This window comes from Haliotis rufescens, unplaced genomic scaffold (assembly GCF_023055435.1).
Source record: "Haliotis rufescens isolate VD_foot unplaced genomic scaffold, xgHalRufe1.0.p SCAF_15, whole genome shotgun sequence".
Classification (NCBI taxonomy): domain Eukaryota; kingdom Metazoa; phylum Mollusca; class Gastropoda; order Lepetellida; family Haliotidae; genus Haliotis; species Haliotis rufescens.
The window spans coordinates 26,463,640-26,491,279 of NW_025963835.1; the positions used below are offsets into that span (position 1 = coordinate 26,463,640).

At 39.9% G+C, this 27,640-nt stretch overlaps 1 protein-coding gene across 4 annotated transcripts in view; it reads right to left on the reverse strand.

Annotated features, from left to right (window-relative positions):
* LOC125380111 overlaps positions 1 to 27,640 on the reverse strand; it is a 55,877-nt gene that overhangs the window by 4,419 nt on the left and 23,818 nt on the right. For 2 of the 4 annotated variants that reach the window (XM_048396403.1, XM_048396404.1), the window contains exons 2-8: positions 18,641 to 19,041; positions 11,649 to 11,729; positions 10,831 to 10,872; positions 8,137 to 8,192; positions 7,242 to 7,320; positions 3,723 to 3,848; positions 1,588 to 1,665 (exon numbers count right to left, since the gene is read on the reverse strand). In XM_048396403.1, coding sequence (XP_048252360.1) covers positions 1,588 to 1,665; positions 3,723 to 3,848; positions 7,242 to 7,320; positions 8,137 to 8,192; positions 10,831 to 10,872; positions 11,649 to 11,729; positions 18,641 to 19,030 — 852 coding nt within the window. In that variant the 5' untranslated portion in view covers positions 19,031 to 19,041. Of the gene's footprint in view, positions 1 to 1,587; positions 1,666 to 3,722; positions 3,849 to 7,241; positions 7,321 to 8,136; positions 8,193 to 10,830; positions 10,873 to 11,648; positions 11,730 to 18,640; positions 19,042 to 26,823; positions 27,038 to 27,509 lie in introns of those variants that run through there. The other 2 variants (XM_048396402.1, XM_048396400.1) reach the window with 2 other exon arrangements.

Below are 27,640 nucleotides of genomic sequence, written 5' to 3' on the forward strand. Positions count from 1 at the left end.
GTGAGTCATTGGGAGAATACAGCCCCAGGATAGGAGAACATATCCTACAAATCTTACCCTGATGAATCTGAAGACCGTGGTTTCATCTAAGTGAGTCATTGGGAGAATACAGCCCCAGGATAGGAGAACATATCCTACAAATCTTACCCTGATGAATCTGAAGACCGTGGTTTCATCGAAGTGAGTCAATGGGAGAATACAGCCCCAGGATAGGAGAACATATCCTACAAATCTTACCCTGATGAATCTGAAGACCGTGGTTTCATCAAAGTGAGTCATTGGGAGAATACAGCCCCAGGATAGGAGAACATATCCTACAAATCTTACCCTGATGAATCTGAAGACCGTGGTTTCATCAAAGTGAGTCATTGGGAGAATACAGCCCCAGGATAGGAGAACATAACCTATAAATCTTACCCTGATGAATCTGAAGACCGTGGTTTCATCAAAGTGAGTCATTGGGAGAATACAGCCCCAGGATAGGAGAACATAACCTACAAATCTTACCCTGATGAATCTGAAGACCGTGGTTTCATCGAAGTGAGTCAATGGGAGAATACAGCCCCAGGATAGGACAACATATCCTATAAATCTTACCCTGATGAATCTGAAGACCATGGTTTCATCAAAGTGAGTCATTGGGAGAATACAGCCCCAGGATAGGAGAACATATCCTACAAATCATACCCTGATGAATCTGAAGACCGTGGTTTCATCAAAGTGAGTCATTGGGAGAATACAGCCCCAGGATAGGAGAACATATCCTACAAATCTTACCCTGATGAATCTGAAGACCATGGTTTCATCAAAGTGAGTCATTGGGAGAATACAGCCCCAGGATAGGAGAACATAACCTATAAATCTTACCCTGATGAATCCGAAGACCGTGGTTTCATCAAAGTGAGTCATTGGGAGAATACAGCCCCAGGATAGGAGAACATATCCTACAAATCTTACCCTGATGAATCTGAAGACCGTGGTTTCATCAAAGTGAGTCATTGGGAGAATACAGCCCCAGGATAGGAGAACATATCCTACAAATCTTACCCTGATGAATCTGAAGACCGTGGTTTCATCAAAGTGAGTCATTGGGAGAATACAGCCCCAGGATAGGAGAACATATCCTACAAATCTTACCCTGATGAATCTGAAGACCGTGGTTTCATCAAAGTGAGTCATTGGGAGAATACAGCCCCAGGATAGGAGAACATATCCTACAAATCTTACCCTGATGAATCTGAAGACCGTGGTTTCATCAAAGTGAGTCATTGGGAGAATACAGCCCCAGGATAGGAGAACATAACCTATAAATCTTACCCTGATGAATCTGAAGACCGTGGTTTCATCAAAGTGAGTCATTGGGAGAATACAGCCCCAGGATAGGAGAACATAACCTACAAATCTTACCCTGATGAATCTGAAGACCGTGGTTTCATCGAAGTGAGTCAATGGGAGAATACAGCCCCAGGATAGGAGAACATAACCTATAAATCTTACCCTGATGAATCTGAAGACCGTGGTTTCATCAAAGTGAGTCATTGGGAGAATACAGCCCCAGGATAGGAGAACATAACCTATAAATCTTACCCTGATGAATCTGAAGACCGTGGTTTCATCAAAGTGAGTCATTGGGAGAATACAGCCCCAGGATAGCAGAGCAAAGGGCTGAAACATTCAAAATGTCATTTTTGCTTGAACAAACATATACCGAGAATTTCATGTTGACATAGAATCGTCAAACAAAAACAAATATGACTTTTAACGAGTCAAAGTATGTCATTTATGATATATGTATCCATTCTCTGTCAACTAAAGTTCGTTTCAAGGCGTCAATAGCGGTATTCTGACCGTGGCTGCTGTTAATAACGGTGAGTTGTGCGATCTTCCGACCGCTTCACACACGATTTCGCCGAAATTAATAAAAATAATATTATAAGGAATTTTGAATAAGATTAAAGAAGTAAGTTACAAACATAAGTCAAGATATAAAAAGAACACTTTTTATAGCCAGACAGTGTAATTACATGATTATTTTGCGTACTTCAGTATGGATTTATTGACATGGTATCCCGGTGTTTCGTGCTCACAGTAATGTCTTTCCATGGGGGAAAAAAACATCCAAACTCATAATTCGTGTATAATGCGCACCCCTTTCTACACAGCTGTGTTTTTTCGAAAAAAAGTGCGCACTATACTCAAGAAAATACGGTAATTTGAATGTGTTTGTATTTTTCCTATGATTGCTTTTAAAAAATTGTGATCGATGCTAATAATGTCAAACACTGGATTGTCTTGTCCAGACTTGATTATTTACGGACTGATGTCATATAGCTGGAATATTGCTGAGTGCTGCGTTAAACAACAAACAAACAAACACGTCATGTCCACCTCTCAGGGCGGGAGGGCGACAGGTATTGACGTGTAACTGTGTGTGAAAACCTACGATATCTTGCCGTCACACCGCTGTCATATAGCTGGAATATTGCTGAGTGAGGCATTAAACAACACACAAACAAACACTGGCAGGTCCAGACTCGATTATTTACTGACCGCCGTCATATAGCTGGAATATTGCTGAGTGCGGCGTTAAACAACAAACAAACAAACACTGGCAGGTCCAGACTCGATTATTTACTGACCGCCGTCATATAGCTGGAATATTGCTGAGTGCGGCGTTAAACAACAAACAAACAAACACTGGCAGGTCCAGACTCGATTATTTACTGACCGCTGTCATATAGCTGGAATATTGCTGAGTGCGGCGTTAAACAACAAACAAACAAACACTGGCAGGTCCAGACTCGATTATTTACTGACCGCCGTCATATAGCTGGAATATTGCTGAGTGCGGCGTTAAACAACAAACAAAGGGAGGTGATACAGAGTGACAGGAACCCAGATAGAGTTATGTCCCTTGCACTCAGGGATAGGTGAGATGGGGTGAGGTGAGGTGAGGTGAGGTGAGGTGAGGTGAGGTGAGGTGAGGTGAGGTGAGGTGAGGTGAAATTGAATTTAACGTCGCATCCAAGATTACTGCACTTATACAGCGACGTGCATGTGTAAGAGTCTATACCTACCCCATTTTTTATCCCGGGGATGAAATTCTCTAGTGTTAGGATGATTCTCCTAAATGAATTTGAACCCATACCAGTGAGGCACTAAGGTAGGATACTATACTCTAGAGAAAAACTTCCCCCAGGATAATATTTAGGTAGGATATAATCCTTGCTTACACATGCATATGTGTGGGTGTGTGGCTGTTTGTACTCGTCCGGACTAATGCTGGACCCAGCCCACTGAGATACCATGCAGCAGTTTTAACATGAATACCCCACTCAGACACAGCATACTGACTCCAAGCCAACCAGTCCTGGTTTTTGCCCCTTCATGCCGAAGGCCAGACAGGGTAACAACAAGTACCATCTTTTAACGTTTTTTGGTATGACGTGGCCGAGGATCGAACCCTGGACCCTCGGTCTCCAGGCGGACGCTCTACCACTGGACCACAGAGGCGGTCCGAGGGATATGTAGTGCTAAGACACCTGGGCCCACTTGCACAAAATGATCTTAGCGCTAAGACTATCGTAAGCCTATGTTAAAGTATGGGAGTTACGATCATCTTAGCGCTAAGATCGCTTTGTGCACGTTGGCCCTGGTGTTACGTTCAACTGATCTCACTGAGTGGGTACAGAGTGATTACCTCTGTTCCTGGAGACACCTACCTTGTCCTCTGGGAGAGCATACGGAGTGATGATATGTTTCCTCAGACAGTTGACCAGCATCTGGCGAGTTTTGTTCACTTCCACAGGGTCAGCACACTTGTGGTACAAGAACGCTATCGCTCCATGCTGTGAACACAAGAGAAAATAATGTAAGATATGTATATGTAAAATGACAAGTTTGTTATGTTTGATTAGAAGTAGGAAGGCACTCTTTCTCTGTTTTGGTTGAATTGTAAAACCCACAACTCGAGGGACTTATTGATATAGATGCAAAGTTTTATGAAGAAAAAGAGAACTGATTTGGAGAAACAAAGCAACTTTTACGATGAAATGCAAAATGATTCAAATGATTCATTATTCTTGAATCATGTTAAAAGGCACAAGTTCACTACCTCGCTGAAATATAAGCACACTTCCGTGCTGGAATAATGAAGAGGTTTTAATTCTGCTCAGGAATGGAAATGTTCTGGCAGACAGACATAGGGATGAAAGGATGGATGAAGGAACAGACGGATGGACAAAAGGAAGAGAAGGAAGAACAAATTGACAGTTGAAACAGGAGGGAGTGCAGAAAAGTAGATGGAGGAATGGGGAGAGAGGGATGGATAGACAGAGGGATGGATGGAGGAATGGATGGTCAGAGGAATAGATGGACAGAAGGAGGGATGGACAGTGGGAGGGATGGATGGTCAGAGGAATGGATGGAGGAATGGATGGTCAGAGGAATATATGGGCAGAAGGAGTGATGGACAGAAGGAGGGATGGACAGTGGGAGGGATGGATGGAGGAATGGATGGTCAGAAGAATAGATGGACAGAAGGAGGGATGGACAGTGGGAGGGATGGATGGAGGAATGGATGGAGGAATGGATGGTCAGAGGAATAGATGGGCAGAAGGAGTGATGGACAGAAGGAGGGATGGACAGTGGGAGGGATGGATGGAGGAATGGATGGATGTTGGGATGGATGGAGGAATGGATAGTCAGAGGAATGGATGGAGGAATGGATGGTCAGAGGAATAGATGGGCAGAAGGAGTGATGGACAGAAGGAGGGATGGACAGTGGGAGGGATGGAGGAATGGATGGATGTTGGGATGGATGGAGGAATGGATGGTCAGAGGAATGGATGGTCAGAAGGAGTGATGGACAAAAGGAGGGATGGACAGAGGAATGGATGGACAGAGGGGTGGGTGGAGGAATAGGCTGACAGATGGACAGACAGTGGGAGGAAAGGACAGACAGAAGAAGGAACAGATGGACAGATGTAGGGAAGGAGGGATGAATGAATGGATGGATGGGTGGACAGATATAACGGTGTACCTACGTGGCTTGTTGGTCTTTATTATATATGGTGTACCTAGTGTATGACAACTTATTTGTATCTTAATGATGGTGTATGACATGGAGGTTGGTATATAATTATAATGGTGTACGACATAGCGTGTTGGTATGTATAATGGTGTATGACACAGCTTGTATGTATGTATAATGGTGTATGACATAGTGTGTTGGTATATATAATGGTATATGACATAGCGTGTTGGTATATATAATGGTGTATGACATAGCGTGTTGGTATATATAATGGTGTATGACATAGTGTGTTGGTATATATGATGGTATATGACATAGCGTGTTGGTGTATATAATGGTGTATGACATAGCGTGTTGGTATATATAATGGTGTATGACATAGTGTGTTGGTATATATGATGGTATATGACATAGCGTGTTGGTATATATAATAGTGTATGACATAGCGTGTTGGTATATATAATGGTGTATGACATAGCGTGTTGGTATATATAATAGTGTATGACATAGCGTGTTGGTATGTATAATAGTGTATGACATAGCGTGTTGGTATATATAATAGTGTATGACATAGCGTGTTGGTATATATGATAGTGTATGACATAGCGTGTTGGTATATATAATGGTGTATGACATAGCGTGTTGGTATTTATAATGGTGTATGACATAGCGTGTTGGTATATATGATAGTGTTTGACATAGCGTGTTGGTATATATAATGGTGTATGACATAGCGTGTTGGTATATATGATAGTGTATGACATAGCGTGTTGGTATATATAATGGTGTATGACATAGCGTGTTGGTATATATAATGGTGTATGACATAGCGTGTTGGTATATATAATGGTGTATGACATAGCGTGTTGGTATATATAATAGTGTATGACATAGCGTGTTGGTATATATGATAGTGTATGACATAGCGTGTTGGTATATATAATGGTGTATGACATAGCGTGTTGGTATATATAATGGTGTATGACATAGCGTGTTGGTATATATGATAGTGTATGACATAGCGCGTTGGTATATATAATGGTGTATGACATAGCGTGTTGGTATGTATAATGGTGTATGACAAAGCTTGTTGGTATGTTTAATGGTGTATGACAACACTTGTTGGTATGTATGATGGTGTATGACACAGCTTGTATGTATGTATAATGGTGTATGACATAGTGTGTTGGTATATATAATGGTGTATGACATAGTGTGTTGGTATATATGATGGTTTATGACATAGCGTGTTGGTATATATAATAGTGTATGACATAGCGTGTTGGTATATATAATGGTGTATGACATAGCGTGTTGGTATATATAATGGTGTATGACATAGCGTGTTGGTATATATAATGGTGTATGACATAGCGTGTTGGTATATATGATAGTGTATGACATAGTGTGTTGGTATATATAATGGTGTATGACATAGCGTGTTGGTATATATGATAGTGTATGACATAGCGTGTTGGTATATATAATGGTGTATGACATAGCGTGTTGGTATATATAATGGTGTATGACATAGTGTGTTGGTATATATGATAGTGTATGACATAGCGTGTTGGTATATATAATGGTGTATGACATAGCGTGTTGGTATATATGATAGTGTATGACATAGCGTGTTGGTATATATAATGGTGTATGACATAGCGTGTTGGTATATATGATAGTGTATGACATAGCGTGTTGGTATATATAATGGTGTATGACATAGCGTGTTGGTATATATAATGGTGTATGACATAGCGTGTTGGTATATATAATAGTGTATGACATAGCGTGTTGGTATATATGATAGTGTATGACATAGCGTGTTGGTATATATAATGGTGTATGACATAGCGTGTTGGTATATATAATGGTGTATGACATAGCGTGTTGGTATATATAATGGTGTATGACATAGTGTGTTGGTATATATGATAGTGTATGACATAGCGTGTTGGTATATATAATGGTGTATGACATAGCGTGTTGGTATATATGATAGTGTATGACATAGCGTGTTGGTATATATAATGGTGTATGACATAGCGTGTTGGTATATATAATGGTGTATGACATAGCGTGTTGGTATATATAATGGTGTATGACATAGCGTGTTGGTATATATGATAGTGTATGACATAGCGTGTTGGTATATATGATAGTGTATGACATAGCGTGTTGGTATATATAACGGTGTATGACATACCTCCAGGTTGTGAAGCCACCGTTGCCATGGAAGGAAGGTGTATTCTCCGTACCTGGCCCACAGAGGTCGATGGTCACCGCTGTAAATCACACAGGTGAAATATTTAATTGAGGAGATCCATTCTCTATTTCATATTCCCAGTTTTATTGTATTGAAGAAAGATCATAAGCTGGGATAACAATAGAAGGGCAGGAAAGTGACTTGCTGCTTGAATTCAGATCACCTTCAAAAGTGAAAGGTTCAAAATATTTTTTCAATATATTTACTACTCCTTGCCATGACAGATGAACTATGGTCATATGAAAAGATCTGTTCTATTTTAACATCTTTCGAGTAGTACATATTATATATATCATTATATGTATATATTTAATTTTGGTTGGAGTGAGTGAGTGAGTGAGTGAGTGAGTGAGTGAGTGAGTGAGTGAGTGAGGGAGTGAGTGAGTGAGGGAGTGAGTGAGTGAGTGAGTTTATATGATATTTTTGCTTGATGTTTAATGTAGCACTCAGCAATATTCCAGCGGGAGTGAGTGTGAGTGCTTGTGAGTGAGTGTAAGAGTAAGTTGTGAGCATGCTTGGTGGGGGGGGGGGGACCTTGTCCCTGACATGGCTTAAAGAATATAAATTATGCTTCAGAATGTTGAAGAAAACAGAATTTACCTGCCAGAAAAAATGACATTGTTGCAAGATGTTTTCTTAAAAACAATACAAGCTCACTGTCTTAAATAAAACTATATCTGGTTTTTTAGATATAGCTGAAAAAAATACTCCCCCACCCCTCAGCCCGAATATCAATCAAATGGTCACTCCCTTGCTTAAACCTAAGGGAATAAGGGAAGCAACTCTTCACGGCAAATTGTGGATGACTGGGCAAAAGAACAAAAGGATCACCTACCTGATTGGTGGATCGGAGTACTTATGGAGGGGTGAATGCATACACCGATGGATTGGCTGGAAGACAAAATAACTTACAGTCAGCAAGAGATCGAACAAACCAAAATGTAACAGGTTAGGCCAGATTTGTTTAAAATGGTTTACAAATCCGCCGACTCCTCAAAGACCTTTAAAAAATGAAAAGCAATTTATGTCTTATTCCGCTGACCAGATAAAAGTAAAGGGTAAAAAAACCCTTCAATTACTGTTCCTCTAAATTTACATAAGTGATTTATGATAATTAAAACCTGTTGAAAATTTATCTTAAAAAAAGCACAAAAAATTACAACAAATGGAGGCAGACTGGAAGGGAGGTAACTCTAAACTTTACCTTTTTCTCCTGCCTCCACATTTTATTTCAACCTACTAAACATTTGGAAGAAAAACATATTTGAAATTGGAATTTTTATTTAATTATATTTTCGACGAACTGACCTGAGAAAATAAGCCTTCCCTATACAATTTTCCACCTCTACACTTAAAACTCACACAGCAAATACATATTGTACCTAGTCTAATGATAAAGGTTAATTTCAGCTCATGATGCATTTGATAAGCTCTCAGTTGGGGACAACAATGTGTGGAGCTTCAGGAGTTGATAGACACATAAATCTAATTATCATACAATGGGTAGGTTTCTCGGCAGGATAAAGCCAACGGATAAAAACGATATCCGTTGGGGTCATATGCGGATAGAGATGCAAATATCAAAGGTCAAGTAGGGACTACTTTCGCTGTTTATATAAACAAACATGGCGTCGCCCTCGTCATTCGGCGATCGAGTCAGAATTAACCATCGCGAATCTGGATAAACTACAGGGATAATTGCTATCATTATCAAAAGAACAGTCTAATATACTGAAAATCAGTGTCTAACTGTGACGTAGCTAAGGCATTTTATAAGTTTTGGCAACTTTGGAGATATAAATTTCGAACAATTTTGCGAGGGCACGAGGCCTAGCCAAGCGGGATCAGTAGCCATATCTGTGCTTGTAGACCTCTGCGGCTTGAAACCTTCTCCACAAATTAAAATAGTTGGATTTGGCCGAAATATGTTCGAATTGTTACCTTGTTTCGTTTCTCGCTTTGTGTACATCTGACTACACTTCTTAACGTTATGACAGGACATACCGACTGTCAACAACGTCTGACCGTGGTCGTGACGTCTCATAGACTAGGGTTAGAGTAGCTTCCCTTTGACAAAGTGCAGTTACTCTAGCGGACAGACCGATGGATTGCCGCGAAATGCAATTACAAACAATTGTTGTTTTGCGTATATGTTGCTTCGCCACTGTATAAGGAACAGATTTCAGTTGGAACTATATTGGCTACTGTCACTGTCTGACTGACACATCACTTACATGTGACGTAATAAATATTTATGCGCGCATTCCAGGAAAACTCGCAATGTTTCGGTAATGTTTGTGAGAAAGGGAAAGCGTTTTTGAAGCACAGAATTAAAGATGACATTATATGAAAAAGAGGTTATCACGCTTGTGTGTTTGGGGATGGTAAATATCCTGTATTAGGAATAAACACTATGTATTTAGCTCGCCAAGGCTCGCTAAATACAATGTTTATTCCTAATGTAGGATATTTACCATCCCCTAACACACTCGCGTGATAACCTCTATTGCCTTGAACGATCTGGTCATTCATACAATGAAGTTGACTAAGTTATATCTTTATTCAACCATATGAAAAGTCAGAAGGAATAGGTGCACAGTCAGAAAAAAATGTGAACATCAGTGACTTGTAGTGTTACCATAGAGTTTTGTCATTAAACAATATATCACGTGACTTGCCACAGGTCGGGGTAGTCCTGTGGGTACCCAGGTCCTACTCAGGACCCACCAACCCGAGTACCCGAGTTACCCGTCCCAGCCCTATATCACTGACATTTTTACTGTCACCACTGCTATTGTATTTTATACTGCCTTTGTAATTGTACTGCCATTAAATTAAATACTGCCACTCTATTGTGTACTGCCACCATGTACTGCCACTCTATTGTGTACTGCCATTAAATTAGATACTGCCCCTCTATTGTGTACTGCCATTAAATTAAATACTGCCACTCTATTGTGTTCTGCCATTAAATTAAATACTGCCCCTCTATTGTGTACTGCCATTAAATTAAATACTGCCCCTCTATTGTGTACTGCCATAAAATTAAATACTGCCACTCTATTGTGTACTGCCATTAAATTAAATACTGCCCCTCTATTGTGTACTGCCATTAAATTAAATACTGCCCCTCTATTGTGTACTGCCATTAAATTAAATACTGCCCCTCTATTGTGTACTGCCATTAAATTAAATACTGCCACTCTATTGTGTACTGCCATTAAATTAAATACTGCCACTCTATTGTGTACTGCCATTAAATTAAATACTGCCACTCTATTGTGTACTGCCATTAAATTAAATACTGCCGCTCTATCGTGTACTGCCACTCTATTGTAAATACTTCGCAGTAATTAGTATAGATTTGTACAAAGTAGTTTTTATAATACAATTGTTAATTTATAATATTTCTTTGATGTTTGTTGGTTTCATGCTGACTTTTTTCACGTATAGTTTTCTTGGTTAACGTAGGGGGGTGAACCTCACAACATGATATCAATGTCTTGACCACCCCTCCCACTTCACTCACCTTGTGTGGGTGCTCACAGTGGACTTTAAACGTTTGATGTTTCTGTAATGAAAGTTTGGTGTGAAGCTTCAAATCAACATTTAGTAACAAACAAACAGCAATGCAAACAATGTCCGTTCAGCATGTTCAGGTGGTTACTCAAAAGCCATAAATAGTAAATGAGAAGAGTCAATAAAAAAAATGTAAAGAAATTTCACTTGCTGAAAGTATATGACTGATTTGTGCTTTGATCAAAAGCTCATTGGCGCTTACAGCTCAAAATTCAAAACTGTGATTGAACCCCTTCCTGTTGTGAAACTCTTCCTTGTGTGAACCCCTTCCTTGTGTGAACCCCTTCCTGGTGTGAAACCTCTCCTGGTGTTAAGCCCTTCCTGGTGTGAACCCCTTTATGGTGTGAACCCCTTTATGGTGTGAAACCTCTCCTGGTGTGAAGCCCTTCCTGGTGTGAACCCCTTTATGGTGTGAAACCTCTCCTGGTGTGAAGCCCTTCCTGGTGTGAACCCCTTTATGGTGTGAAACCTCTCCTGGTGTGAAGCCCTTCCTGGTGTGAACCCCTTCCTGGTGTGAACCCCTTTATGGTGTGAAACCTCTCCTGGTGTGAAGCCCTTCCTGGTTTGAACCCCTTCCTGGTGTGAACCCCTTTATGGTGTGAAACCTCTCCTGGTGTGAAGCCCTTCCTTGTGTGAACCCCTTCCTGGTGTGAACCCCTTTATGGTGTGAAACCTCTCCTGGTGTGAAGCCCTTCCTGGTGTGAACCCCTTCCTGGTGTGAACCCTTTATTGCCTTAAAGTAATGAGTGACATTCAGAAAAGACTCACAGGGTCCAGCTGCTGACTGTAACATGTATAGTTGATGGCATTAGCAGGATTATCCGGGTCCCAGTCATATTTCAGCCCGTGCTGCAACATAGTATACACCAGTCATACTTCAGCATGTGCTGCAACATAGTATACACCAGTCATACTTCAGCATGTGCTGCAACATAGTATACACCAGTCATACTTCAGCATGTGCTGCAACATAGTATACACCAGTCATACTTCAGCATGTGCTGTAACATAGTATACACCAGTCATACTTCAGCCCGTGCTGCAACATAATATACACCAGTCATACTTCAGTATGTGCTGCAACATAGTAATCACATGTTATACACCAGTCATACTTCAGCATGTGCTGCAACATAGTATACACAAGTCATACTTCAGCATGTGCTGCAACATAGTATACACTAGTCATACTTCAGTATGTGCTGCAACATAGTAATCACATGTTATACACGAGTCATACTTCAGCATGTATACAACATACAGCTATAGGATACACATGTCATATGCTAGTCATACTTCAGCATGTATACAACATACAGCTATGTATATCACACAGCTATGGGATACACATGTCATATGCTAGTCATACTTCAGCATGTATACATCACACAGCTATGAGATACACATGTCATAAGCTAGTCATACTTCAGCAGGTATACAACACACATCTATGAGATACACATGTCATACTCTAGTCATACTTCAGCATGTATACAACACACAGCTATGAGATACACATGTCATATGCTAGTCATACTTCAGCATGTATACAACACACATCTATGAGATACACATGTCATACTCTAGTCATACTTCAGCATGTATACAACACACATCTATGAGATACACATGTCATACTCTAGTCATACTTCAGCATGTATACAACACACAGCTATGAGATACACATGTCATATGCTAGTCATACTCCAGCATGTATACAACATACAGCTATGAGATACACATGTCATACGCTAGTCATACTTCAGCATGTATACAACACACAGCTATGAGATACACATGTCATACTCTAGTCATACTTCAGCATGTATACAACATACAGCTATGAGATACACATGTCATAAGCTAGTCATACTTCAGCAGGTATACAGCACACAGCTATGAGATACACATGTCATACGCTAGTCATACTTCAGCATGTATACAGCACACAGCTATGAGATACACATGTCATACTCTAGTCATACTTCAGCATGTATACAACACACAGCTATGAGATACACATGTCATACTCTAGTCATACTTCAGCATGTATACAACGCACAGCTATGGGATACACATGTCATACTCTAGTCATACTTCAGCATGTATACAACGCACAGCTATGGGATACACATGTAATACGCTAGTCATACTTCAGCATGTAACAACACACAGCTATGGGATACACATGTCATATGCTAGTCATACTTCAGCATGTATACAACATACAGCTATGGGATACACATGTCATACGCTAGTCATACTTCAGCATGTATACAACACACAGCTATGGGATACACATGTCATACTCTAGTCATACTTCAGCATGTATACAACGCACAGCTATGGGATACACATGTAATACGCTAGTCATACTTCAGCAGGTATACAACACACAGCTATGAGATACACATGTCATACGCTAGTCATATTTCAGCATGTATACAACACACATCTATGAGATACACATGTCATATGCTAGTCATACTTCAGCATGTATACAACACACAGCTATGAGATACACATGTCATAAGCTAGTCATACTCCAGCATGTATACAACACACAGCTATGAGATACACATGTCATATGCTAGTCATACTTCAGCATGTATACAACATACAGCTATGGGATACACATGTCATACGCTAGTCATATTTCAGCATGTATACAACATACAGCTATGAGATACACATGTCATACGCTAGTCATACTTCAGCCTGTATACAACACACAGCTATGAGATACACATGTCATACACTAGTCATATTTCAGCATGTATACAACATACAGCTATGGGATACACATGTCATACGCTAGTCATACTTCAGCATGTATACATCACACAGCTATGGGATACACATGTCATACGCTAGTCATACTTCAGCATGTATACAACACACAGCTATGAGATACACATGTCATACTCTAGTCATACTTCAGCATGTATACAACATACAGCTATGGGATATACATGTCATACGCTAGTCATACTTCAGCATGTATACAACACACAGCTATGAGATACACATGTCATATGCTAGTCATACTTCAGCATGTATACAACACACAGCTATGAGATACACATGTCATACTCTAGTCATACTTCAGCATGTATACAACACACAGCTATGAGATACACATGTCATACGCTAGTCATACTTCAGCCTGTATACAACACACAGCTATGGGATACACATGTCATATGCTAGTCATACTTCAGCCTGTATACAACACACAGCTATGGGATACACATGTCATACGCTAGTCATACTTCAGCCTGTATACAACACACAGCTATGGGATACACATGTCATACGCTAGTCATACTTCAGCATGTATACAACACACAGCTATGGGATACACATGTCATACGCTAGTCATACTTCAGCATGTATACAACACACAGCTATGGGATACACATGTCATACTCTAGTCATACATCAGCCTGTATACAACATACAGCTATGGGATACACATGTCATACGCTAGTCATACATCAGCATGTATACAACACACAGGTATGGGATACACATGTCATACGCTAGTCATACTTCAGCATGTATACAACACACAGGTATGGGATACACATGTCATACGCTAGTCATACTTCAGCCTGTATACAACACACAGCTATGAGATACACATGTCACATGCTAGTCATACTTCAGCCTGTATACAACACACAGCTATGGGATACACATGTCATACGCTAGTCATACTTCAGCCTGTATACAACACACAGCTATGGGATACAGATGTCATACGCTAGTCATACTTCAGCATGTATACAACATACAGATATGGGATACACATGTCATACGCTAGTCATATTTCAGCATGTATACAACACACAGCTATGGGATACACATGTCATACTCTAGTCATACTTCAGCATGTATACAACGCACAGCTATGGGATACACATGTCATACGCTAGTCATACTTCAGCAGGTATACAACACACAGCTATGAGATACACATGTCATACGCTAGTCATATTTCAGCATGTATACAACACACATCTATGAGATACACATGTCATATGCTAGTCATACTTCAGCATGTATACAACACACAGCTATGAGATACACATGTCATACTCTAGTCATACTCCAGCATGTATACAACACACAGCTATGAGATACACATGTCATATGCTAGTCATACTTCAGCATGTATACAACACACAGCTATGAGATACACATGTCATACTCTAGTCATACTTCAGCATGTATACAACACACAGCTATGAGATACACATGTCATATGCTAGTCATACTTCAGCCTGTATACAACACACAGCTATGGGATACACATGTCATACTCTAGTCATACTCCAGCATGTATACAACACACAGCTATGAGATACACATGTCATATGCTAGTCATACTTCAGCATGTATACAACATACAGCTATGGGATACACATGTCATATGCTAGTCATATTTCAGCATGTATACAACATACAGCTATGAGATACACATGTCATACGCTAGTCATACTTCAGCCTGTATACAACACACAGCTATGAGATACACATGTCATACACTAGTCATATTTCAGCATGTATACAACATACAGCTATGGGATACACATGTCATACGCTAGTCATACTTCAGCATGTATACATCACACAGCTATGGGATACACATGTCATACGCTAGTCATACTTCAGCATGTATACAACACACAGCTATGAGATACACATGTCATACTCTAGTCATACTTCAGCATGTATACAACATACAGCTATGGGATACACATGTCATACGCTAGTCATACTTCAGCATGTATACAACACACAGCTATGAGATACACATGTCATATGCTAGTCATACTTCAGCATGTATACAACACACAGCTATGAGATACACATGTCATACTCTAGTCATACTTCAGCATGTATACAACACACAGCTATGAGATACACATGTCATACGCTAGTCATACTTCAGCCTGTATACAACACACAGCTATGGGATACACATGTCATATGCTAGTCATACTTCAGCCTGTATACAACACACAGCTATGGGATACACATGTCATACGCTAGTCATACTTCAGCCTGTATACAACACACAGCTATGGGATACACATGTCATACGCTAGTCATACTTCAGCATGTATACAACACACAGCTATGGGATACACATGTCATACGCTAGTCATACTTCAGCATGTATACAACACACAGCTATGGGATACATATGTCATACTCTAGTCATACATCAGCCTGTATACAACATACAGCTATGGGATACACATGTCATACGCTAGTCATACATCAGCATGTATACAACACACAGGTATGGGATACACATGTCATACGCTAGTCATACTTCAGCATGTATACAACACACAGGTATGGGATACACATGTCATACGCTAGTCATACTTCAGCCTGTATACAACACACAGCTATGAGATACACATGTCATACGCTAGTCATACTTCAGCCTGTATACAACACACAGCTATGGGATACACATGTCATACGCTAGTCATACTTCAGCCTGTATACAACACACAGCTATGGGATACACATGTCATACGCTAGTCATACTTCAGCATGTATACAACATACAGATATGGGATACACATGTCATACGCTAGTCATATTTCAGCCTGTATACAACACACAGCTATGAGATACACATGTCATACACTAGTCATACTTCAGCATGTATACAACATACAGCTATGGGATACATATGTCATACGCTAGTCATATTTCAGCATGTATACAACACACAGCTATGAGATACACATGTCATACGCTAGTCATACTTCAGCATGTATACAACACACAGGTATGGGGTACACATGTCAAACTCTAGTCATACTTCAGCCTGTATACAATACACAGCTATGAGATACACATGTCATACGCTAGTCATACTTCAGCCTGTATACAACACACAGCTATGGGATACACATGTCATACGCTAGTCATACTTCAGCATGTATACAACACACAGCTATGAGATACACATGTCATACTCTAGTCATACTTCAGCATGTATACAACATACAGATATGGGATACACATGTCATACGCTAGTCATATTTCAGCATGTATACAACACACAGCTATGAGATACACATGTCATACACTAGTCATACTTCAGCATGTATACAACATACAGCTATGGGATACACATGTCATACGCTAGTCATATTTCAGCATGTATACAACACACAGCTATGAGATACACATGTCATACGCTAGTCATACTTCAAAATCAGCATGTATACAACACACAGCTATGGGATACACATGTCATACGCTAGTCATACTTCAGCATGTATACAACACACAGCTATGGGATACACATGTCATACGCTAGTCATACTTCATCATGTATACAACACACAGCTATGGGATACACATGTCATACGCTAGTCATACTCCAGCATGTATACAACACACAGCTATGGGATACACATGTCATACGCTAGTCTTACTTCAGCCTGTATACACCACACAGCTATGAGATACACATGTCATACGCTAGTCATACTTCAGCATGTATACAACACACAGCTATGGGATACACATGTCATACGCTAGTCATACTTCAGCATGTATACAACACACAGCTATGAGATACACATGTCATACTCTAGTCATACTTCAGCATGTATACAACATACAGCTATCGGATACACATGTCATACGCTAGTCATACTTCAGCATGTATACAACACACAGCTATGGGATACACATGTCAAACTCTAGTCATACTTCAGCATGTATACAACATACAGCTATGAGATACACATGTCATACACTAGTCATACTTCAGCATGTATACAACACACAGCTATGGGATACACATATCATACTCTAGTCATATTTCAGCATGTATACAACACACTGCTATGGGATACACATGTCATACTCTAGTCATACTTCAGCATGTATACATCACACAGCTATGGGATACACATGTCATACACTAGTCATACTTCAGCATGTATACAACACACAGCTATGGGATACACATGTCATATGCTAGTCATACTTCAGCATGTATACATCACACAGCTATGGGATACACATGTCATACACTAGTCATACTTCAGCCTGTATACAACACACAGCTATGGGATACACATGTCATACGCTAGTCATACTTCAGCATGTATACAACACACAGCTATGGGATACACATGTCATACGCTAGTCATACTTCAGCATGTATACAACACACAGCTATGGGATACACATGTCATACGCTAGTCATACTTCAGCATGTATACAACACACAGCTATGGGATACACATGTCATGCGCTAGTCATACTTCATCATGTATACAACACACAGCTATGGGATACACATGTCATACGCTAGTCATACTCCAGCATGTATACAACACACAGCTATGGGATACACATGTCATACGCTAGTCTTACTTCAGCCTGTATACACCACACAGCTATGAGATACACATGTCATACGCTAGTCATACTTCAGCATGTATACAACACACAGCTATGGGATACACATGTCATATGCTAGTCATACTTCAGCATGTATACAACACACAGCTATGAGATACACATGTCATACGCTAGTCATACTTCAGCATGTATACAACACACAGCTATGGGATACACATGTCATACGCTAGTCATACTTCAGCCTGTATACAACACACAGCTATGAGATACACATGTCATATGCTAGTCATACTTCAGCATGTATACAACACACAGCTATGAGATACACAGGCTACAGAATAAACACTTACTTGGGCGTCATCACAAAACCGATTGCTTCTTCCCATAGGAGCACCTTGACCGGATCTCTTGATCCTTTTATCTGCAGATATATGAGCTGACACACGACTGCTTTCAGCATCAGGGTCCTCAGCATCTTCTTCTCGCTTCATGTTGTATTTGATCCTCTCGTATTCTTCCTCTGCTGCAGCAAGGTTTTCTGCTTCTTCAGCCCGACGCTGGATCTCGACCTGGTCAGCCAACAAATGGCGGTATTCATCGGACTGCCTCTCATCCATGGCATCTTGCATGGCTCTACGGGTCAGTTCTGGTGGAACACCTGCCTGGATGTCATCGAGGCCCCAGGTGGAGCTGCAGCAGATGAGCGCCACGGCAACCACAACCCACGTCCCTCTAAACATCCCACCTCAAACTGAAATAGATTTGCATATTGGTCTTTCAGATGTGTGTTTGATACGTCTTGAAGAAGAAATCAACAATAGCCTGCACTATTCTTGACATCCCACCTGAAACTGAAACAAATCATGACAGCTTTATCAAGTTTTGACAAAGAAAACCAACTGAGGTTCAAGTTATGTTAGACATCCCACCTGAAACTGAAACAAAGTCATGTACAGACTTTCTTATGTAAGTTTTGAATAAGAAATGCATATGTGACATTCCACATTTTATAAAACCCATCTAACAATCCAAGAAGAACATATCTATTAATCAATCCCTTACAGAAACCCATCTATCCAACAATCCAATCAGATAATCAACCTATCCTCCAATCAGAAACTCATCTATCAATCCATCCAAACAGAATCCATCTATCTGTGCACATAAGAAAACCCATCAGAAACCCATCCATCAAGCAATCCAATAAGGAACCTATCTCTCTATTCCAATCAGAAACCTATCTCTCCATCTATTCCAATCAGACACCAATCTCTCCATCTATTCCAATCAGAAACCTATCTCTCCATCTATTCCAATCAGAAACCTATCTCTCTATTCCAATCAGAAACCTATCTCTCTATTCCAATCAGAAACCTATCTCTCCATCTATTCAAATCAGAAACCTATCTCTCCATCTATTCAAATCAGAAACCTATCTCTCCATCTATTCAAATCAGAAACCTATCTCTCCATCTATTCAAATCAGAAACCTATCTCTCCATCTATTCCAATCAGAAACCTATCTCTCCATCTATTCAAATCAGAAACCTATCTCTCCATCTATTCCAATCAGAAACCTATCTCTCCATCTATTCAAACAGACGAGCTCCATTCCTATATCCCCCACCCCATTTCATGGCTGTTCATCCATCCCTCCTGTCCACCCATCCATCCCTCCTGTCCATCCATCCATCCCTCCTGTCCATCCATCCATCCCTCCTCTTCATCCATCCATCCCTCCTGTTCATCCATCCCCCTGTCCATCCCTCCTGTTCATCCATCCATCCCTCCTCTTCATCCATCCATCCCTCCTGTCCATCATCCATCCCCCCTGTCCATCCATCCATCCCTCCTGTTCATCCATCCATCCCTCCTCTTCATCCATCCATCCATCCTGTCCATCATCCATCCCTCCTGTCCATCCATCCATCCCTCCTGTTCATCCATCCATCCCTCCTCTTCATCCATCCATCCCTCCTGTCCATCCATCCATCCCTCCTGTCCATCATCCATCCCCCCTGTCCATCCATCCATCCCTCCTGTTCATCCATCCATCCCTCCTCTTCATCCATCCATCCCTCCTGTCCATCATCCATCCCTCCTGTTCATCCATCCCTCCTGTGCATCATCCATCCCTCCCTCCTGTTCATCCATCCCTCCTGTTCATCATCCATCCCTCCCTCCTGTTCATCCATCCCTCCTGTGCATCCATCCATCCTGTTCATCCATCCCTCCTGTTCATCCCTCCCTCCTTCCTGTTCATCCATCCCTCCTGTCCATCCATCCATCCCTCCTCTTCATCCATCCATCCCTCCTCTTCATCCATCCATCCCTCCTGTCCATCATCCATCCCTACTGTTCATCCATCCATCCCTCCTCTTCATCCATCTATCCCTCCTGTCCATCATCGATCCCTCCTGTTCATCCATCCATCCCCCTGTCCATCCATCCATCCCTCCTGTTCATCCATCCATCCCTCCTGTTCATACATCCCCCTGTCCATCCATCCCTTCCTCCTGTTCATCCATCCATCCCTCCTGTTCATCCATCCATCCCTCCTGTCCATCCATCCATCCCTCCTGTCCATCCATTCCTCCTGTTCATCCATCCCTCCTGTCGATCCATCCCTCCTGTTCATCCATCCCTCCTGTTCATCCATCCCCCTGTCCATTCATCCATCCGTCCTATTCATCCCCACCTTGCCGAGGCAAATCGATTGTTCACCTGAATAAACAGAGTCAAAATAGGGAATTTGATCGGACATAGTTTTTGTCACTGATGCGTCAAATTTGCATAAAAAACAACTTCTTCAGCCAGGCTGATCAATATCTGTGGTGAAATAAGACTCATCAAGATTTTTACAACCATTAATCTACAACATATTCTCCCACACCTTTGTTACGACCAAAATATCCTCAAATCAGAGTGATAAACTCATTATAGACTATTGATAGCCTGTTATTTCATCTCAATCATAGCAATATAGATAACACATCATTTATAAAAGCACATTTCCCGTTTGTCAATGATGTATGTGTTCATCATTGAAAATCAATAGGAATCCTATCCCTAAGGCATATATCTATCTGTGTGGCTCCACCTGTCAAAGCCACCTGTCCCAACAAAACTTGTTTGGGTATAGATTACATCAGACAGGTGTGCATTTCAGTCAGATTTCGTGTCGCGGTAGTCTTCACATCTGACACACATTTCGACCTGTATACATATAAAACAAGAAAGAAGTGAGCAAAGCTCACATACCCCCATTATCCCTGCTGGTCAACAACAGATAGTAAATAGTTTGTTAATTAATGAAATATACCTGTTGCTTTAAGTCAGAGGAACTGCCATTTCCTTTGTAACCCCATGAGGATGCATTATGTTTGAAATGAACACATGTTTTTGCAAATATATTTCAATCTAGTGTGGGATAATCAATAAATACTTAGCACAACATACATTCTTGATGTTTCTTAATGTGTCCATGGAAACTGCAAAAATTAAAAAATTCAGAATCTTCAAACTAGCAAAAGGCACAAGTACTCATTGTGGCAAATGGGAGTAGCACGTTTGGTGAAGCTAGGGTGCATGGTTAAAAAGATATGGGCCGTACAAAACACCCACCCTAAAAGTTTAAGTTTCTAATGTTTCCATGGAAACGGCAAAAATTAAAAAATTCAGAATCTTCAAACTAGCAAAAGGCACAAGTACTCATTGTGGTTAATGTGTGTAGAAAGTTTGGTGATGCTAAGGTGCATAGTTAAAAAGATATAGGCCATACAAAACACCCACAGATGGAACGCTATATACCCCCGATTTACTTCGTAAACGGGGGGTATAATTATTTTTCAAACAACATTTAAAATATCTTACTTCATAGTGACTTGGGAGAAATACACACTGTTTGCTAATGTAGAACTATGTGACCTGTAGTAAGTATGGTTTCACGCCGCTTGTAGCAATATTCCAGCAATATCCACATGGGGGACACCAGAAATGGGCTTCACACATTGTACCAATGTCGGGAATCGAACCAGGTCTTCGGTGTGACGAGTGAACACTTTAACCACTAGACCACCTGACAACCACCATCTTCCATAAACAAGAACGTCCACTGGCCTTTTTATATCAAAGTCTTGTTTCCACCCTTGCCACATCAAGCCCACTTTCCTGTGCTAAATATGAGTGGACGAACGCACATATCTATAGTCCAAAGACACCAATATCTGTGAACTACAACTACAACAACAATAATAATAATCCATGGTACCCCGGAATATGTAGAGGGTGTCATGGAAAATGATAAATACAAAATCATTTGGAATAGGCCCGTATACAGCCTCAGATGTATCCAGGCCAACAAACTTGATCATGTCCTTTTTGATAAATCCAATGAAATCATTTATATCATTGAATTCTCCATCCCCTTGACAGTGAGTGAGTGAGTTGGGTTTCACGCCATTTAAAAGTATTTCCGTTACATCATGGCATGTCAGCTTGATGTTGGAAAAACCTGAAATGATGCAGGTCTCAGATGTTTACCACTTTGGTGAAACCCACGAGCACGGCTGACAAACCTAGAAACATAATTGGGGCGAACCAGGATTCGAACCCACAATCATAGTTTTCCCACGTTTCCAAGGGACGCAACTCTGCACAGCAATAAAAGAAGTTTAAGAGCTCCTGATTCTTTAAATTACTAGTTATCTGTCTGTTCTTGAACTTCTTTTGAGTAGTATATATCCTGTATATAGTTCTGAAATAATACAGATCATATACTGATAAAATTAATACATATTTCAGGCTTATAATATAATATAATATAATATAATATAATATAATATAATATAATATAATATAATATAATATAATATAATATAATATAATATAATATAATATAATATAATAATGATGCGTGGTGCTGGGAAGAGAGTGGAGTCTGGATGTCTCGCTGCCATAAATTCCATTTAAATCAGAAACATTTACAGTATATCATGTTCTAAGTGAGATTGAGTCAAACTAAATTCAAAATCCTTATTAATGTGGTAAAAGCATGGTTAAAATCATAGAATTGCTGAAACAAGGATAGCATGAACAACATATGAATGCACTTGTTTCTATTTATGTTTATTCATAATACTAAGGGGGCGGTGGGGTAGCCTAGTGGTTAAAGCATTCTCTCATCACGGTCGAAGACCCGGGTTCAATTCCCCACATGGGTACATATGTGAAGCCCATGTCTGTTGTCCGTGATATTGCTGGAATATTACTAAAAGCGGTGTAAAACCAAACTCACCCACCCACTCATAATTCTGAGAGGCTAAAGGCCAACGCTACATGCTATATGTAATGGGTGTACACATTTGTAATGTAACATATTTGGAACTTCTTAGGTTTTATTGCATGCAGTATGTACTGTGACAGCTTTTTCGCTATATAATTGTTCCTAGACATTAATGAAACAAATTTCTGTAAACTAGGATAAAGGATATAATATTTATCAATGAACTGTATTTTGAGTTCAGCATACATTAGGGACATATTAGTGAGAAATGGTATTTAGTTTCTACAGTGGTAAAATCACAAAACTGACAAATTCTGTGTTCTCTTAAGATCCCCATATATCTTTCCATCTCGATAAAGTGTTCATTTGAGCTACATCTGAATCATCTTCCCGAGGCAAGAGAGTTAACTGACTTTAAAAGTCCAGTCTTCACCCTTGCCGAACTAGGCTGGAATTCCTGGGCTCGATCGTTGCGCCACCAGTGGTTATTATGAGTTATGTCCCTTCTAAGCCTCTCCTATGGACCAATCCGATTCCATCACTTGCATTTGTTTCAAACAAAATGGCGGTGCCCAGTCAAGACAATCTGATCGATAATCAGGATCTATATTGTGATAAAACGTGTCTTACATCGCGAAGTGCATCAAATCACATGAGGACCTTGATTAAAAATATGAAAAGGTTTGGAAAATATCTGTTGACAACGAGTTGGCGATGCACATGCTTTGCAAATCCTGCAATCGACCGAAATCTGCATGACAGTTTACGAACCGGATTTCGATTTCATTGCGAGATTTTGATTGGACTATGCACAGACTCGTTAGTCAAGGCCAAAATGTAACTCCATAATACCAGCCTACTTCGGCAAGGGTGGAAACTGGACTTTTATAGTCAGTTAACTCCCTTGCCTCGGGAAGATGCATCTGAATCTACACTTAATGAGCACGTTTTTCATTGTAAATAATTCCTAAGGTGGCACACTTAAATTTTCCTGACAAACCCAAACATCCTTAGCCCACACTTTTTTAATATTATGTTTCACAGATTTATTCCAGCTTCTCCACACTAGGTCAGTCGAAATAATAATAAAAATAAATGTTCATTATTTATTTATTTAGAATCTATATGAAAGTCATTCTGCTGTGGAGTTACAACTGCAGCTGGCTTCTTGAATCACTGATAGAGATGTAGACATGGAATTTATACATAACATTTTATATTGCATAAGAGGTCTATACGAGTAGCAGGATTTTTTTGTTTTTATGTTTTATTTATTTTGAAGACCAGCTGTTTTTCAGTCAGGGCGATGGGCTCATGAATTGAAAAATGATAAATGTGTGGCCTTATCAGCACCTGGTGCACACTTTAACAAAACATACGTTAAATCTATTTCTACTTCGATTAGTATTTCAAATACTGTATTCAACGCCAGGGCGCTCTCAAAATTAGAAATAGGGGGCGCTTATTAGAATATTATTTTGAGTTGAAACTTGAAAGATTGTAAATTTCATGGTTTATGCTGACAGCCTGAAATGTTTACATACGACAGATATATTTTTTAAGAATTTAATTGCTCATAATTAAGGGTGACATAACACACGAGTGCGTATTATACACGAATAAATACGTCTTGTGTACATTGATCAATTGGAAGGGGTACTGATTGAGATTGTTCACTCGCAAAGATATTAGCAAATATCGCTGTGGGCGCTTATTAGAGCGGGGCACTTATTACGTCAAATACGGTATATCGGAGTATGTCAACTGAATATTGGAGGCACATTCATTCAAAGTGATGCAGATGGAAGATGTGTTTGTTTGTTTGTTTGTTGTTTAACGTCGCACCCAGCAGTATTCCTACTATATGATGGTAGTCTGTAAATAATCAAGTCTGGATTAGACAATCCAGTGATTGACATCATAAGCATCAATTTACGCAATTGGGATATGATGGCGTGCATCAACCGAGTCAGTGAGCCTGACCACCCGATCCCGTTAGTCGCCTCTTACGACAAGCATGGGTTGCTGAAGACCTATTCTAACCTGGATCTTGACGGGGGGCACTTTTATGAAACCAAGAGCACTCGTATGATGCTCACATCCCAAGGTTCATAATCTCTGAAAAATCTTGGATTTAAACTCATGACTAGTGGCTTTTGTCATGACAAACTCAATGGAGTGATCTACTGGGCCAACTCCCTTTCATGTTTCTATCTTGTTTAGAATTGTGAGTGAGTGAGTTGGGTTTAACGCCACTTTTAACAATATTCCAGTTATATCACGGTGTGTCAGCTTGATGTGGAAGGAAAGCCCGAAGTGATACAGGTCTTAGATGTTTGTCTTTGGTGAAATCCATGAGGACAGGTATGGTGCTGACAAACCTAGAAACAATCAGGGCGAACCGGGATTCGAACCCACAATCATAGGTTTCTGGCATGCCCAAGGGACGCAACTCTGTACAATGAACTGTGGCACCTAAGACGACTGAGCCCCCCATGTCCCCCCCGCCCCCGTTTAGCAATGTGCCTCATAAGCAACAATACATCATTTAATAAAACAACATTATGTTGTAATGTCTCTAAATCTCCTTGAACATGAGGATGCAACTGAGTCTAGATGTAGACAGTATAGGTTTGGTTTGCTGACCATATATATTCAAATATTCACAGTATGAAACTATCAAGGTTTCACTGCATTTCAACATACACTACTCAAAGAAAGCATACATAAGACTCTGTTAAATCTATTTATCTATTTGAGAAATGATACTAATGACTAAACTACAAGACATGAGGAGATTCAGAAATAATTGAGAAATGTATGGAAGGATTGTGTAAACTGTTCATAAACATGATACACATTTGAATATAATAAGTTTTTCAGAGCTAATAAAAATATCCATACGTTTTCAGAATTAAATATCAGTGAAGCATTCAATTAATGATAAAAAAAAAATTTAAAAATAAAAGATGCTCACATTTCTGGATTAAACATATTTTGATTTCTGATACATTGGACAAAAAGTACTTTTAAGAAGTGAATTAAAAATTTAAAAAAATAAAATTCTTCAACTAATGTCAATCTGAACATAATCCAACCAATATTAGCACCATCGTAATTCTATCAATCAATACAGTACCTGATTCTCCACCCCCACAGTGTACGTAATTTTAGACTCAGACCAACGCAGTAAACAATACCTCCTGGCATATTTTCAACACAACAATAAGAACCATGTTGGCAGTTTACCTGTACTGAGAACAGGGAGCCTAGTCAAACTGATCCTTGTTAATGAATCCGTCTTCAGTCACGTCTCATCAGTATGTCCTACCAATCCAAGAAAGCATGGGGAAGTGACACTTCCCTGTTTGCAGTCACACAATAATAAAGATCGACGATATTGATTAAAACAAGAGAAGACAAGCCTCATCGGCCCACACACGCACGCAGTAGTGTCCATCGAATGCGCACGGGGGTGGGCTATATCTGTTGCAGGCCTGGATGTCACAGATTTCAGCAAGTAATTATGTATAAAATATCACGTTGCACAATTCCCCTGCTTATTTTGAGTTGATAAAACAATCTGTTTTGTGTCATATTCAATGCTGTCTGGAGTCCAATGTGTTGGTAATATGGTAGTATAGTTTGTTCATATTTAATCATTGTCGTTGGAAGTTTCATTTCAGGTTTTGTCTTTTTTAATTTTCGTGAATCAGTGGTAGGATAGTACTTTTCATATAAGGACAATGTTTGATGCATACGTTTCGATCTATACCATTGCCATTCAATTTGAGGCCTTAGAAAATAAAGTTAGACAATTAGAATTTGAAATCACATCATCAGTGTTTCAGCAAAATAACAGGAAATTATTTTACTAATATATCAAATTAAATACACAATGACATTTAATAACAAAATGAATGATAAAATGTTACCTTGTTACTTGGTATTGTTAATCTTCAGAGGGATAAATCCGTCTCATACACGATCTCAGTGATGAAGAATGTTTCAAAACTCTTCCTCCCTCAGGGTTATCATTTGCTATAATCCAACACTGATGTACTGA